This window comes from Malurus melanocephalus, unplaced genomic scaffold, assembly GCF_030028575.1.
Source record: "Malurus melanocephalus ecotype Western Australia unplaced genomic scaffold, MMel_1.1 scaffold_539, whole genome shotgun sequence".
In the NCBI taxonomy this organism is placed as follows: domain Eukaryota; kingdom Metazoa; phylum Chordata; class Aves; order Passeriformes; family Maluridae; genus Malurus; species Malurus melanocephalus.
In genome coordinates, this window is record NW_026623771.1 from 105,910 (window position 1) to 121,174 (window position 15,265).

Here is a 15,265-nt window from a genome sequence, read left to right on the forward strand (position 1 = left end):
TTAGTGTCTCGGAAACCTCTGAAACCATTGTATGTGTGTTTCCTAGATTCTCTTTTCTTAGAGGAGCCAAGGGGCAGAAGACTTGCATAAATATTAAAGGTTACAATACGTGAATTCAATGTGCATTTAGTGCCGAGGCATTGTAAGGCACTAAAAGAGCAGTTTCTGGCAGCATTTTTGTAACAGTTCTTGTAGGACTTAAATGTAGCTACGCAGATTGCATTTGAATTTTCTCTGTTTGACAAAAAAAATGGTTAACTGCTGAATGTTGGAAAAAAAAAACCTAGAGCGTTGAAAAACCTGAAGTGTTGGAATGTTGCTCCTGGGGGGTGGAAAAATTGAGTACGCCTTCTTTCACTCTTGAAAGGTTTTGCACTTTGCACCGTGGAGAGATGTCGCACGTTGGAGCACTCTGCCTTCCTGGGCAGGAAGTAAAGAGAGGGCTGTACCTTGCCTCGGCTTTTTTTTATAAAAGGAGCCTTGACTGTCGATAGGAAGGGGGGAATAAGGTTTTATMCATCTTTGAAAAGGCTACAGTAAGGCAGAACAAGCTCGTACATACTTTTTTTCTCTCGTGGGGAAATCGCTGTTGCAGCGCTTTTCCCGCTGCCCTTCGCCCGGGGCAGGCGCGTTTTCCCAGGCGGGTTGGACGCACCAGGATCCAGCTCAGCGCTTGCCACTGCTCCGGCACGGATTGGCGCGGCGGAGCCTCCGGGGCCTGGCCCCGTGGCACCGTGACGCTCGTCCGGGGCGGTCCCGCCGCTCCTCCCGCCTCCGCGGTGCTCCCTGCCCCCGCCACCATGCACCGCTCACTCCGCGCCTGCCGCCGCCTCGGCCGCTCCGCCGGCCTCCTCCTGTCGTGCCCGCCGGCCCCGCTGCCTGCCGCCAGCCCCGGCCGCTGGATCCCGCCCCGCGCCGCCATGGTGAGCCCCGGGCGGGGAGCGGGGAGCGGGGAGCCGTGACCTCTAAGTGCCACTGCCGGCCGCCGCCTTCGCTCCGCCCCCGCCCCGGCGCGGAACGGGGAGCGGGGGCTGACAGGGGGAGCGGCGGCCGCCGGCAGGGCCGGGGCTTTAATCCCCTGTGTTGCTCCGTCGGGAACGCGTCGGCACCGGGAAGATGTGGCCGCCTTTCCCTGCCGGGCTTGAGCGGCCTTTCCCGCATCCTTCCTGCGGCGGGCGGGCGGCAGCGCCGGGCCGGGCTCGGCCCCGCTCCCGGGCAGGCCGGGATGTGCAGCGCGCAGCTCTCCGGTGGAGCTGCCCGGGATGGGATTCACGGCCTGAGCACGGGCAGGGCGGGCATCCTGCCGGGTAGGAAAGGTGCTGGTGCGGGACCGCTTCACAGACCTGTGCGGCAGCTGCTTCCACAGGAATTTTAGGCGGTTTTTTTGAGCTGTTGAGGTAAAAAACCCAAAAAGCTGTCACAGGAATGGGAATATTCCTCACTGGAATAGCTTTAGGGCTGTCTGAAAATTAGGGAGCTTTCTGCTGAGAACTGCCTGGTATTTGTAGCAGGCATCGTCAATAGAAGTTCGTGTATAATCACGTGAGTGGGACTTGATTGTTGCATGCGGTTCAGCATAGAAACAGAAACACTTTTCAGATAAGGAACTTCAAATCTCAGAACTGAGACGCAGGGTGTCTCATGGAAGGCTTAGTCTCAGGTGAATATTTGTGAGTTCACCCCTTAAAACAAGGAGGTAATTTAGACTGTCAGAAGAATTTCAGCAKAAAGTGGTRTGTTCGGGATTTTAYTGATTCCTTAGTTTACTAAYTTAGTTAATAAATTGATMTCAAACAWTAATTTCCAATCTGTGATAYTGATTAAGATGTTAAAAGTAGCGTRTAAAAGAATAARCTTCTAAACGAGTGAAAAAGCTTCATGGTGGGTGAAACTTAACCTGCATAAGAAAACSGATGTCAGAGCAAAATCTGTGACTCAAACCTGTTGGAAATAGTTCCCTTTTTTATTTTGCCATATGGCATCATCTGAGAAAAAACATGATAGATCGTGGCCTTCATTCATTTGCTGAAAACCTGGTATTTTTGAATGACGGCAATCTTACAAGAAAGAGAAGTGTTTTGCTCTTTGCAGGTCAGAAACACGACCGGTCCTGTGTGTCTTGTGAGTTCTTGGGTTGAAATAATCCCTTAGTTAAAACATCCCTCAGTCAATTTGGAAGTCAAGCCGCTGTTGAATTCCTAGAGGAAAAGTTCTGTATGTTTTTATGTAAAAGAGGAACCACCAAAARATGTACTAACAAGTGTTTAAATTAAAAAAACCCAGACACCCAACAAACCCCAGTCATCACTTCTTCATGTTTGTAGAGATTTTCTTAGTAGCAAGAGTTGTTTTAAAACACATTGTATATGTAGATACAACTAAATACTCGTGCTGTCYTGGTATGTTTATTGTGTTGCCTTTACTTAGAGCTAARTCACACAAGATTTTTTAAATGGAATTKTCATAATGGTCCTTCTGTAGTGAGCATTGTAAAATATTTGGGTTTGTGTTCTAAAAGGTAAATTTCAGAATTTGTGACTCAAATTATGTTATAAAAGAGAACCAATGCTTAAAAACAGAAGCATTCTTCATCTGCTAAAGGGGAGCAGTTGAACAGAAATGACATGCTAAAAATGATGGTTCTTTGAATTGAARTACTCTTATCCAAAACTTGCTGCATCCATAAATCACAACATAATTTTCCACAGGAAGCATTATTGCAGCCGTTCTGCCATTTGAGTATCTCTGGTGTTATGGTGCAATCAGTTCTGGTCAGTTCCCTGCAACAAGGCAAAAGTACAGTTCTRTTTGCCTAACTCTGTAAGCTTTGGACTGTGTTTGGGTTCTAGGGATTTTGGAGGGCTGAGCATACCTTGCCAGGCCTCCTAAAAAAAAAAAGATTTGTAAATGTGAGGAGCAGTGGTTGTGAGCAGATCCTTGCTTGTAGCTAGAATACAAACTAGGTGAGCACAGGAGTTGGCCTTGGCTTTTGGCAGAATTTCCAGGTCTCCTTTTGGCTTCTCCTGGGGCCCAGGATGGGGGAGTAGAGGGTTGAGAGTGTGCTGATGCACTGTTTTACAGCTGGTCCTCTGGGTCAGGGAGTGACTGCAGAAACTGTATGCTTTACATACAGGAACTGGGATCTTCACTCATAAAGCCACTCAAGAGGTTGAATTCTGCCTGAGGAGCAAGGGAATCATGTTTGAAACACTCAAATTCAGACAGTGGCTKCTGCAGGCTGCTACACCAGTCTGAAGGTAATGCTGCAGCTCAGTTACTTCAGTCTTTTTATAAAATATCACTTTGCTTTTTTTTCCTAGTGGCACCTATTACACTAGGAATCAGCAAATGACATTCATCTTAAAGCACCTTGCCCTTTTAACTTGATTGCAATTTATGAATGTGGAATTGGCTAAGAAAGCAGGTTTTGAAAAATTATTTCATTGTTGAAAGGTACTTGTATGAGGATGTACTGATCCTGTTTATCTTTGTTTCACCATTGTTGACATTGGAATTATGTAAGTTTTGAGTTGTGCAACTGCTAGCTTTTTTGTCTTAAAGGTAAYAGGTGGTTTAACTTTGTATATTTTTGAGGGTGAATACTTTTGATGACTAAACCACAGATGATACTGAGAGCTGTGTTTGGAGCTGAATTAGTACTGCTTTTCCAGCTGTGTGAAAGTGTGCTTTTCCAAAGTATGCAAACATCAAAAGCAGGGATTTTGAAGACTGTGAGTCAGTGATCCCAACTGTTTGAATATTAATGTATAGTAAGACCTGCAAGCATCTCAATTAAACGTTTTTGGTAGCAATATGCCAAAGAAGCATTTTCTATATTCTGTTTCTTGTTAGCATGTAAATGAATGCCAAGTGACTCAAGCAGGACTTAAGAGGATTAAGAGCATAGGAATGACATATTGTTCCACACTAAGCTTTCTATTCTTGTGGAATCCATGCCTGGGAGAGCATCAGCCAAAACACAAGATGTGGGGAGCGGGACAGCTATGTGAGAGCTAACTCTTGTTGTGGGCTGAGCTGCAGTTTCGTCCAGTTCACATGCACCACTGCTGTGAGTGCTCAAAGTGAGCAGGGCTGGTGTCTCTGTGACTGATGGTACCTGATGGCACAGTGTCTCCTCTGTGTGGGAATGRTGCTTAGGACAATGAAAAGGCTGGGACACTTCCCCCTCCCTGCCTGYGTCTTGCTGTCCATGGTGGTGCAAACCTGGGCAGGCAGAAGGTCAGGGCTGCTGTTCCTGTCCAAGAAGGAGCAAGTAAAGTGAACCAAGAAGAGAGAGGACAGTCTGACTTCAGAAGTGGACTCCTAGTGAAGAGTAAGGACTGTGTGGACACAGATGATGCTTTCCCCRTTTTCTGACCCAAACTCTTCATGTGCTTGGTACTGGTGAGGCCACACCTTGAATGCTGTGTCCAGTTCTGGGCCTCTCARTGCAGGAGGGACATTCAGGGGCTGGAGCAAGTCCAGAGAAAGGCAACGAAGCTGGAGAAGGGTCGGGAGCACAAGTCCTATGAATAGCAACTGAGAGAGCYGRKGATGTTTAACCTGGAGAAAAGGAGGTCCAGGAAGACCTTATCACTCTCTACAATCACTTGAAAGAAGGCTGTAGCCMGGTTGGGGTCAGCTTCTTCTCCCAAGCAACTAGTGATGGGATGAGAGGAAATGGCCTCAGGCTGCACCAGTGAAGGTTCATGTTGGACATCAGGAGGAACTTCTTCCCTGGAAGACTGATCAGACATTGGAACAGGGTGCTGAGGAAGTGGTGGAGTTACCATCCCTGGAAACGTTTACAGAATGACTGGATGTGGCACATATTGCTGTGATTTAGTTGTCATGGTAATGTTTGGTCAGAGGTTGGAGTTAATGGTCTTGGAGGACTTTTTGGGGGGTATATCAGCTAAAATAATTTACCTGTGCCTGTGTTAGATAACAACAGATTATAGGTGTGTACATGACACAGAAATATTATGATACATAAATATCGCACAAAATATCCCTAGATATAGTTCCTTTGTGTTGCACGGCTGGAGAGCAACTGTGTTCCTGGTTTTAGGCTAGAAAGGATAATTAATGGTCAGTAACTTGGTACTGGATTAGTCAATTGCTCCCTTCCTGTGCAGTGTGTCCTGTGCAGTGTGGATTTCAGACAGGAATTGTGTTACACATGTGTTGATCAGGCGGATGCTGCCAAAATTCTTACCATGCTACTTCTTCATTGGGTTTTAACAAAACAGCCATTCTGTAAATTGTAAAATAGGTAACTAATTCTTTGAAAAGGAGAAACAGACTCTTTTATCAGGAAGAGGTTTGATGCAGTGGGCACCTGAGGTCTTRAGCATTGTAGTGATGCCTGTCACCATGCTATGGTACTCACTGTTTGTAGTTGTGGCTTTTAGTGAGATAGGTGCTCAAACCAGAAAAATGTCTCAACTTCAAAAATATAATTAGAAAAAGATCTATGACTAGCTGCCTGACTTTGCTCTGTATTTTTTTGCCCTATTCTTGAACCTCTTTTTCTTCACTACTGCTTTCAAGAAGAATATACTTCCTGACAGTGTTGGATTTTTTTTTCCCTTTTCCACAGTCTACTCAAGAGGCTTTTAGGATAGAATATGATACCTTYGGTGAACTGAAGGTCCCAAGTGACAAATACTATGGTGCCCAGACTGTAAGATCTACAATGAACTTCAAGATTGGAGGTGTTTCAGAAAGGATGCCAGTAAGTAATTCAAATCTGTGCTCTTTTCTTCTCTAGSGTATGTTTTGGTTGTGAAAGTGAATACCTTGCTGGAATTGTAAGCAACTTTGATTTATAATTAAAAGTAGAAATTTTGTGGCAATATATTATTCTGGTAGAAATATTTCTTGTTGCAGTTAATTAAATTGAAAATCGCTTTTGAATAGTTTCATGGTGTTGCTTTATTTTTTTAATAACCAGGATGAATCGAAATCTGTCTTTCGTCTTCACAAATATGAGAAATCAAGTGGAATAATTTGTCTGATGTAGTCTGGCATAGCATGAGTTGATACAAGCTTAATTTGTCTCATGTAGCTGTGCATAGATCATTCATGTGCACGTGCTTTGTCATACACTGACTTCCCATGTACTGAAATGCATCAGCTTTCCCTCAAAAGGCTGTTTTAGAAATGGAACCWGTTCAGTTCCAATGCATGTAACTTTTGATACACAGAGCATACCTGATCTTCCAAAAAAAGCTGTGAGTACACAGCTGAGCCCACTGGACTGGTTGGATGAAAGTTCCTGTTAGCGGGAGCGTAGGTCAGATGACCTGATTGCTCTCTGGTTTGGTTGATGGACCACTGCTGGATTTAAGATCAGAAGGAGTTTGGTTTAGAACTAGACATGCACTATAAATTGCTAACATCCTGTGGGAGAAAAAAATTATGTATTTAAACTTACCCTTGTGTCTCAGGTCCAAGTTATAAGGGCTTTTGGCATCTTGAAGAGAGCAGCTGCTGAAGTAAATCAAGACTATGGTCTCGACCCAAAGATTGCTAAAGCCATTGTACAGGCGGCAAATGAGGTAGGAAACAGCTGTTCAAAATGTTAGAACTGCCACTGTGTTTTTGTTAAGCTTTTCACAGGAGGYTGGGGGATTGCATTTCTCAGATTGTTACACGAAGGCATTCCGTCTTAGTAAATCTTGTTTTCCAGAGATCATTTACTTAATATTTTATTGTTTTCTTTCTGGCGTGTAAAGAAATGATAGAATGTTCAAATGCATGTTGGTGAATGCCACCCAAATACAGAGAGTTGTGAGTGACCATTATTTGAGGTGTGATAATACCAGATGTTCTGCTTTGTATAAATCAATAGGTTTGTTGATCTAGAAGCCTTTTTTACAGAACTTTCTTGTCCTGACTAGCTTAAAAATATTTCAGTGTTTGCAGAAGCTTCACTCTCTTCCTAAAAGCTGTAGCACTAAAGTTCCAAGACCAGTAGCTTTGGAGAACTCCAGAATATGTCCAGGCTCTTCTTTGGTTTCTAGAGTTCCCCTAGTTAAAGGTGGATTAGAAGTTTTGGTGGATTAAGGTTCCTTAGTTTAAATTCATAAATCCTGAAAGTGTTTGTGGCTTTTATTGTTGTGTTTTAAAAGCACCCCCGCTATGATGTCCTTTCCCTCACCTCCAAAATAATTTTCTAATACAACTTAAATACAAAGAGAAATCAAGTTACTGTTGGAGGTGGGAACACTGGCCCTGTATAAGATGGGAATTAGATAAGATTATTTATTGAAAAGCATGATTCCAGGAGGATTGATGTATTCTGATAATCTGGTTCTCTAGCCTCAAGTTATGGCAACAACTCCTTTGTCTTTCTGATGCTAATGTGCATGGGGGTGATACTGGTGAGCACAGATTTTGATAATATCACAAATACACATTTAGAAAACTCTCTGAAAGTGTCTGACAATCAATAGGCTACAAAAAAGTATTGATCAAACAGGAGAGTGCCTTTTAGGAAAGAGGTGTTTGATACTAGCAGCCATCTGCTAGCTTTGTTGATGCAAAATGTAATATGTGGAGGTGTAAGAGGTCTGGAACTTTCCGGTGTGAAATTTTTTTATTGAGAAATATCTGAGTCCAGTTACACAGAGAGAAGATGTTACCTAAATTACCTTTTAAAAACGTTTTCTTTCTATGTCTGTAGAACACRAAATCAAATTCCAGATATCTCTTTATTTCACAATTCAGTGTCTTCAAAAAGCAGAGTACCTTATTTCCCCTTTTAAATCTGGTATTACATAAAAACCTCTTAATTATTCTAGTGTAAATTCACAATTGTTATATGTAGATTTAAAAATACCATGGAAAGTATAATTTTAATTACAGCAATAAAATTTTTGGGCTTATGCATTTTTTTTCTCATGGGACAATTTTTCTCTCTTTTTATCCATTATAGGTAGCGGAAGGAAAATTAAATGATCACTTCCCTTTGGTGGTGTGGCAGACTGGGTCTGGAACTCAAACCAATATGAATGTCAATGAAGTCATCAGTAACAGAGCCATTGARATAATGGGGGGCACACTGGGAAGCAAAAAGCCAGTACATCCAAATGATCATGTTAACAAAAGCCAGGTTGTTACACTTCTATTATACTGCTTTTAATTTTAATTTCAAAAGTTTTATGTCTTTGAATTGGGAATTTTGAGTTTTCTTGTATCCACTTTTTAGATTAAAAAAAAAGTTTTGTGGACAACTTTAGCAACAATTTTCTGGTTTTTTTTTCAGTTCAAATGAACTTTTAGATGTTTGTCAGTGACAGTATGACCTTTTCAGATTAAAAAACTTTGAACTCATTCATGATAGATARATTCACACATAATGGATTAGGCTGAGGTGGCCTTGTGACAACCACTGCTACAGTCTTAAAGCAGTTAAATATAAGTCCAGTTTCTAAAAGTTGGATCATGGTAGACATTTTTATTATACTTCACTCTTAAACTTCATTTAATCTGAAGGAAATACTAAACCACTTGGCTTGGCTGTTTTCCTTCCTGATCCTTGATGCTTTCTCARTACTCTGTGAATTACGGATTTAAACATTATCAAAGCAACGTGTGCGTATTTTAAAGTCATCTACAATTCCTTTAAAATCATCTGTCCATTTGTTAGCCATCTCTCATAACTACTGTGGTAATTATTTTTCTTTATCCCAAGGTTGTTGTGAAGAACCTTTTTAATTTAAATTTCTATGGATGTAGTCATGAAAAATTGATTTATCAATAAGGAACTGGCCTTGTGGAACACTCCTAAGTTGCTTACTTATTTTGTTTTTTAATTGTTTATGAAATAAAGACAATAATGCCATATATGTGCATCTTACAGCAGCAATGGTGAGAAAGGCTTGTAAATAAATTTCTTGAATTTTCTCCACAGAGTTCAAATGACACTTTCCCTACAGCAATGCATATTGCTGCTGCCCAGGAAGTTCATGAGGTGTTGTTACCTGGACTAAAGAAGCTACAGAATGCACTCGAAGGGAAATCCAAAGAGTTTTCCCAAATCATAAAAATAGGGCGCACTCATACGCARGATGCTGTTCCRCTTACACTTGGACAGGTAAGAAAGRAAAAAATAATGCATTTCTTTGGCAAATTCTTGTAAATGTGTTGGAGGAAATTAAGTCAAAGTTAAGGATGCCTAAATTAAACTTAAGAGAAAATACAGCAAACTGGYTGAATCTCAGCCTGAGTATTTTCAAACTGGAATTTGCTGAATATGCTGTAGTCTAGTACATACRTCATAATTTTTYYTTTTTTTTTCCATATGTGTTTTACTTCTAACAGTAGTGCAATATAAATTATTTTTAAATGATGTTTCATTACCAAATAGTGCAGCACAGGTTTTGTGTTACACTGACATTGCATAGAAGGGGTAGTTGTAGTCTGTAATCTGTCAATATGTATAAAAATGTTTTGCCAACACACACGCGAAGTGTTTGAATGAAAATCTTTGATACATGATCTTGTGTGTATGTATGCACATATATATATATATATATATATATATAATGTAGCAAATCTTATCATATTGTCAAGAATAGTTTATATTGAAGTAATTTGGTCATTAAACTGAATTGATAGATATCCAGGTAAAATTTATGGATTTTTTTCAAAAATGCATAGGTGCGGTTTTTACTATGTAAAATTAAGTGGACAAAGCCCAAAATCCATTTCTCTATTTGTACTTTGAAAATGGTCATTTAATCTTGGAGCTGATTTAGTATGGGATAAGATCCTGCTAAGTACACAACTGAAATAAAAGGCAAGARAAAGATGCATTATGTATATGTTTTTGTATGTTAAGATTGGTTTTGTCTATAATTGTGGCATGGGCGCAGTCTTTTAATAGCTGTGTACTTTGCCTCTTAATGAAAACATGCTTAGATTTAGCATCTGGGTGAGTGAAGTTCATGCCTTCAAATATTGAAAGAAATTAGTTAAATCATGTTAAAATCTAAAGTAATCTGGGTGCTTATTCTTGGTTGCTTTCTTTGTTCCTTAACTTTGTCCTCATTTCTTTCCAAGGAATTTAGTGGCTATGTGCAACAAATAAAATATGGTGTGGCCAGGATTGAATCCACCATGCCAAGAGTGTATCAGCTGGCAGCTGGCGGGACTGCAGTTGGCACMGGATTGAACACAAGAATTGGCTTTGCTGAGAAAGTTGCTGCTAAAGTGGCTGAGCTGACAGGTGAGGAATGATATTTAGGAGTGTGGTACCAGCAGAGCAGTGTATGTAATATACAGTCAAATTCAAACTTTGAATCTTTTCAGTTTCCATGCTACTCATAAACTTAAAATGTATTCATATTTTAACGTGAAATGTTTGTTAATGCCATGTTTTCTATGCCTCCTTCTTCAGATTTTTTGTGAAATGTGTTTTTATAGTTATACTCAGTGCATTGATAGTGACTGAAACTATGGTGCTTATCCGAGTRAGGCTCTTTGGATATGGATACAGTTTCAGACTTCTATTATTAGCCCAACTCTAATACTTCTCTCTTGATCTTTGCTTCTCTGGCTTTCTTAATTTCCAGTGACTTGGCACAAAAGAAGGGAAAAATTTATTCCAAAGCCACTCTGGTTTTTTCATATGAAAGAGTAAAAGTTAGCTGATTTTTTTAATTCTGTCTTTATAGATCTTAAAACATAATTTACAGTGCAATTAAGTTTTTTGATCTGTAAACCAGATCTTTTGTGCCATGGTATCAGTTTTTAAAATGCTCCCCAAATAAAAAAAWTTTATTTGATATAAAATCTGAAATTGCTTAGTGACAATAATTTTGTTTTAATAGATCTATGTTTCACTGTCTTTCAGAGGGGTGAAGACTTTCTTGTACTCTGAGAGAGAAGTAACTTGCTCTAAACAACAGCTGCCAGGAGCATGGCAGGGCATGCTTGGGTGKTGTTAGAAAGCTCTCCCATCTCAAGGGATACTTTATGTCCTGTATGGGCAGCTTGTATGAATAGGGCAGACTCCTGAAGTTCCACATGCTCTTGTAGAGAATGTTTRTTGGCAAGGACAAAAGGAAAAGTTTGGACAGGTCTCTGCAACTGAGAAGGTAGCTGTGCAGTTCAGAAGCTCTTGCAAACTGGGTGGGGTTTGGTKTTTGTCAGGAAGTACAAAACACTAGAAGTTATGGGAATGATACTGCTCTCCTTTGAACTGGTGCTGAAAGCTCAGATTGCTGATTCTGAGGGGCAGAAGTCCAGCCCGGAGTCAGTCTGATGTCTGTAACCATTCAYAGCATTCTGCTGGGACTGTCCTTCCAGGGCAAAGGCCTGAAGGAATGTTCTTCATTATGGAACCTAGGCTTAAATCTCAGGCATTTAATTAACATAAACAGAGCTGTTCTTCCATTGCTCCTGTGCTCTTGCCATTGGCAGGCATCCTCCCAAGTCTGAACCAGCTTTCTCGTGTTCTGGCTGGTTTATGTTTTCCCTTCCAGTCCTGATACTGAGATGCCTCTTTTTTCCTCCAGTAGCTAATTCCATTGTGATTACTTCTTWTTTACCCTAGKGCCTGCAAAAACATSTATTTTTATAACTGAAAGAATCACAGCAATTAACAATCGAAAGTATCTAATTTGATTCAATGCAAGAAATGCATAAGTTGGGCTAACTTCTGAAAGATTATTGACATTCACAAAATACTGTGGTGGAGAACTAATGCTYAGAATGCAATACTATGAAAGCTTGAAATTTGTGTTATAGGATGCTCAGATTTTATACTCTTCKATATTATAGTGACTTTTATTGTGTTTTTGTATTTAATTTAATTTTATTAAGAAATATGTTTGTGGAGAAAGCTCTAGAGGAAAGAGATGATCTTAGAGTGTTTYTCATTTTTAATTTTTATTAAGCTAGTTATGTGTGTGATTGTGTGGTTTATATCTGCAAGGCAGTGCTTCACTGGTTTAATATTTATACCCTCTCCCTGTAGGTTTGCCTTTTGTCACTGCTCCAAATAAGTTCGAAGCTCTTGCAGCTCACGATGCTTTAGTGGAGCTCAGTGGAGCCATGAACACGGTGGCGTGCAGTCTGATGAAAATAGCTAATGACATTCGCTTCCTGGGTTCTGGACCACGCTCTGGACTGGGGGAACTCATCCTGCCTGAAAATGAACCAGGGAGCAGCATCATGCCAGGTACAGAGAAAATCTGTGGAGAAAAAYGACCTGTTTCTTTTCTTTTAGACCACTGTCTCTTAACAGATGTTTACRAAACACCATCACAAATATCACTAATTCAATGATTCTCTCAGGTTTTATCTACTATCATACTTTGCCAAAACCTGTGTTCATAAAAATGCTTGCACAGCTGTGTATCAGCAAGTTAATGARGGAGAGTAGTATCAGTAAATATGACTTCATTAATATAAGCATGCTTCTCAAACTCTTATTTTAGAATTGCAAGATCTCTACAAGTTTTAGGTAAAGGTTTTTCTGAAATTATCTTCATTCTGTGAATTGTAGCAATATTGTCATGTAATTTGACCTCTGTCTTCACTTCCTAGCATGATTAGTTCTATGTACTCACATTTTCCCTTCTGCAATGATCCCATTGTATGGGAGGATAAGAAAGGAATAATACTAATGATCATACCTTTCCTCTCCTAAAAAACTATGTATATATGAATATTGTACATCCAAAACTATTCTAAGATTATATATTGTGAAGGAAACAGGTCATGAGCTCTGGCTCTAAAAAAAAGTCAAACAATGAATGCTCTTACTAGGATTGTTTCTCAAAATTAAATCATAAAACCATACAACAAACTTGTTGGGAGGCTGCTCTAACTTGGTGTGGTTGTTGGGTTTAGGGTGGGTTGTTTTTTGGGGTTTCTTTTGTTTGTTTTTTTTGGTTGTTTCTTTTTGGTGTGGTTTTTTTAAATTAATTTTTGTTTGTTTGTTTGGGGGTTTTGAGGTGTTTTTTCCAGGGGTTTTTTTTGTTAACTTTTGTTTGTTTGTTTTTGTTTGTTTTGTTTGGTTTTTTTGTTTTGGTGGTTTTTTATGATACAGTATACTACTTTATCACATAGTAATTCTAACAAATAAGTAATGCTTTCCTTGAGTGAGATTTGTTAGTGATCTCCTAGAAATGCCAATTTGAACATGTAATGACAGGTTATAATCTCTTGACTATTAAGAATTGTGGTAATGAACAGCTGCTTAGCTCATGCCCATGTATTCAAGCTCTCAGTCTTCGGAGACATCTGAAACAGCCATAGCTGTTTTACAAATCCTAGCTGAAAATACTGGAATAGTACAGTCAATTTAATATTGTTTGTGGAAATACTTTTATTTTCTGTGGTGCACAGATACAGATGAGTAAGACAGGTTACCCCTTGCAAAACATTTTCTGTTGAATGTGATTTGGTAAATGGCTGCTGGTTGTTGGTTGGTTTTGTTTTTCCCCTTCCTTCTCCTTTGGTAACCTTTTTCTCTCCCTTTCCCAACCAGGAAAAGTGAACCCTACCCAGTGTGAAGCTGTGACYATGGTGGCAGCCCAAGTTATGGGAAATCATGTTGCTGTTACTGTAGGAGGAAGCAATGGACACTTTGAACTGAACGTCTTTAAACCCATGATGGTAAGTTCATAAAGTTTTACATGTCTAGGACTTTTAAAGTAATTGTACAGATAACTTAACAGACAGAAATACCCTCAGTGAACACCTGAACACTGCCAGGGTTGGGACATCCACAACATGCCGTGGCAACCTGTTTCCTTATCTCCCCACCCTCACAGTAAAGAATTTCTTCCTGATATCAAGCCTAAATTTCCCCTCTTTCAGTCTGTTGCTCCTTGTCCTGTCACTACGGTTCTGAAAGAGTCTGTCCCTCTCTGGCTTCCCTGTAGGCTCCCTTCAGATACTGGAAGGAAAACAGCCTGTTGAATAATTTGATATTGCAGAGGGGACACTGGTTATGAACAAAAGTGCCAGAATGTGCAACTAGTAATATCTGAATGAAATAACTGGTATTTCTTTGTTCTTCTTGTTAGATCAAAAATGTTTTAAACTCTGCAAGACTTCTAGGAGATGTGTGTGTTTCTTTCACTGACAACTGTGTAGTTGGAATCCAAGCCAATACGGACAGGATCAACAAACTGATGAATGAATCTTTGATGTTGGTAACAGCACTGAACCCGCATATAGGTAGGTTTAAGGCTCAGAAGTAATGTTCTCCGAACATTATACTGAAAGACTTTGGGTAATGTTATTTTTTATACTTTATTGTATTGTCACAATGCTTGGGAGATCAAGTTGTCAAAATTTATTTTACTTCAACATCACCAATTGCAAGGGTTGTGTTCTTGCAGTGGCCATGAAAAAGAACTGATTAGAATCAAAAGGAGACTGGGAGAATTTCTGTACCTGTTTTCTTAAATTGACCTCTAACAATGATGAGTGAAAGATTACAATATGGGATTATTTTTAAAGGAGAAGGTCCCATAAGTGATTGATCGAAATTAATTGAGAGTAGAATAACAAAATTTACTTTCACTGTAAGGAGTTGTTGTAAACATTTGGTGTGCATTTCCTGGAAACTGAGTTAAGCAGTAATAGCAAATGCCTGGCAAATAATTCTCCAAAGACCAAGTGTCCCACTTTTGTCTCACCTCTAATGAATCATCTGCAATTGCAAATGGATAACTTGTTGGTTTTGTTTTGTAACAGGATATGATAAAGCAGCCAAGATTGCCAAAACTGCGCACAAAGAGGGGACAACGTTAAAAGAAGCGGCTATAAAGCTGGGGTTCCTTACATCAGACCAGTTTGATCAGTGGGTGAAGCCTAAAGATATGTTAGGTCCTCAGTAACTTCTGTATGAAAAAAGTGTTCTTAATGTAAAAAAATAAAATAAATATGATATCACAGAATCCATTAGTTGGAAAAGACCTCTGAGATCACTGACTCCAACCTGTGACTGAACACCACCATGTCACTAGACCGAACTAGACACATGCTGTCTTTCCTCAAACACCTCTGAGGACTGCGATTCCACCACCTCCTTGGGAAGTCCATTCCCATGACTAATCACATTTTCTGTGAAGAAATTGTTTTTATATCCAGCGTAAACCTCCACTGATGCACCTTAAGACTGTGTCCTCTAATGCTGTCTCTGGTTACCCTCAGAGTCAGGCTCACACCCACCTGACTAAACCCTTCTTTCAGGTGGTTGTGAAGAGTGAAGAGATCTCCCCTGAGCCTTCTCTTC

The 15,265-nt window shown here is 40.0% G+C and overlaps 1 protein-coding gene across 1 annotated transcript; it reads left to right on the plus strand.

Moving 5' to 3' along the window:
• Positions 1-768: 768 nt before the first annotated feature.
• Positions 769-14,946, plus strand: FH (fumarate hydratase). The gene is made up of 10 exons (XM_057381888.1): positions 769-923; positions 5,603-5,737; positions 6,453-6,563; positions 7,943-8,119; positions 8,921-9,103; positions 10,072-10,237; positions 11,990-12,193; positions 13,508-13,635; positions 14,049-14,202; positions 14,725-14,946. The coding sequence occupies exons 1-10, from the start codon at positions 801-803 to the stop codon at positions 14,865-14,867; spliced, it is 1,524 nt and encodes a 507-aa protein (XP_057237871.1). The 5' UTR covers positions 769-800; the 3' UTR covers positions 14,868-14,946.
• Positions 14,947-15,265: the final 319 nt, after the last annotated feature.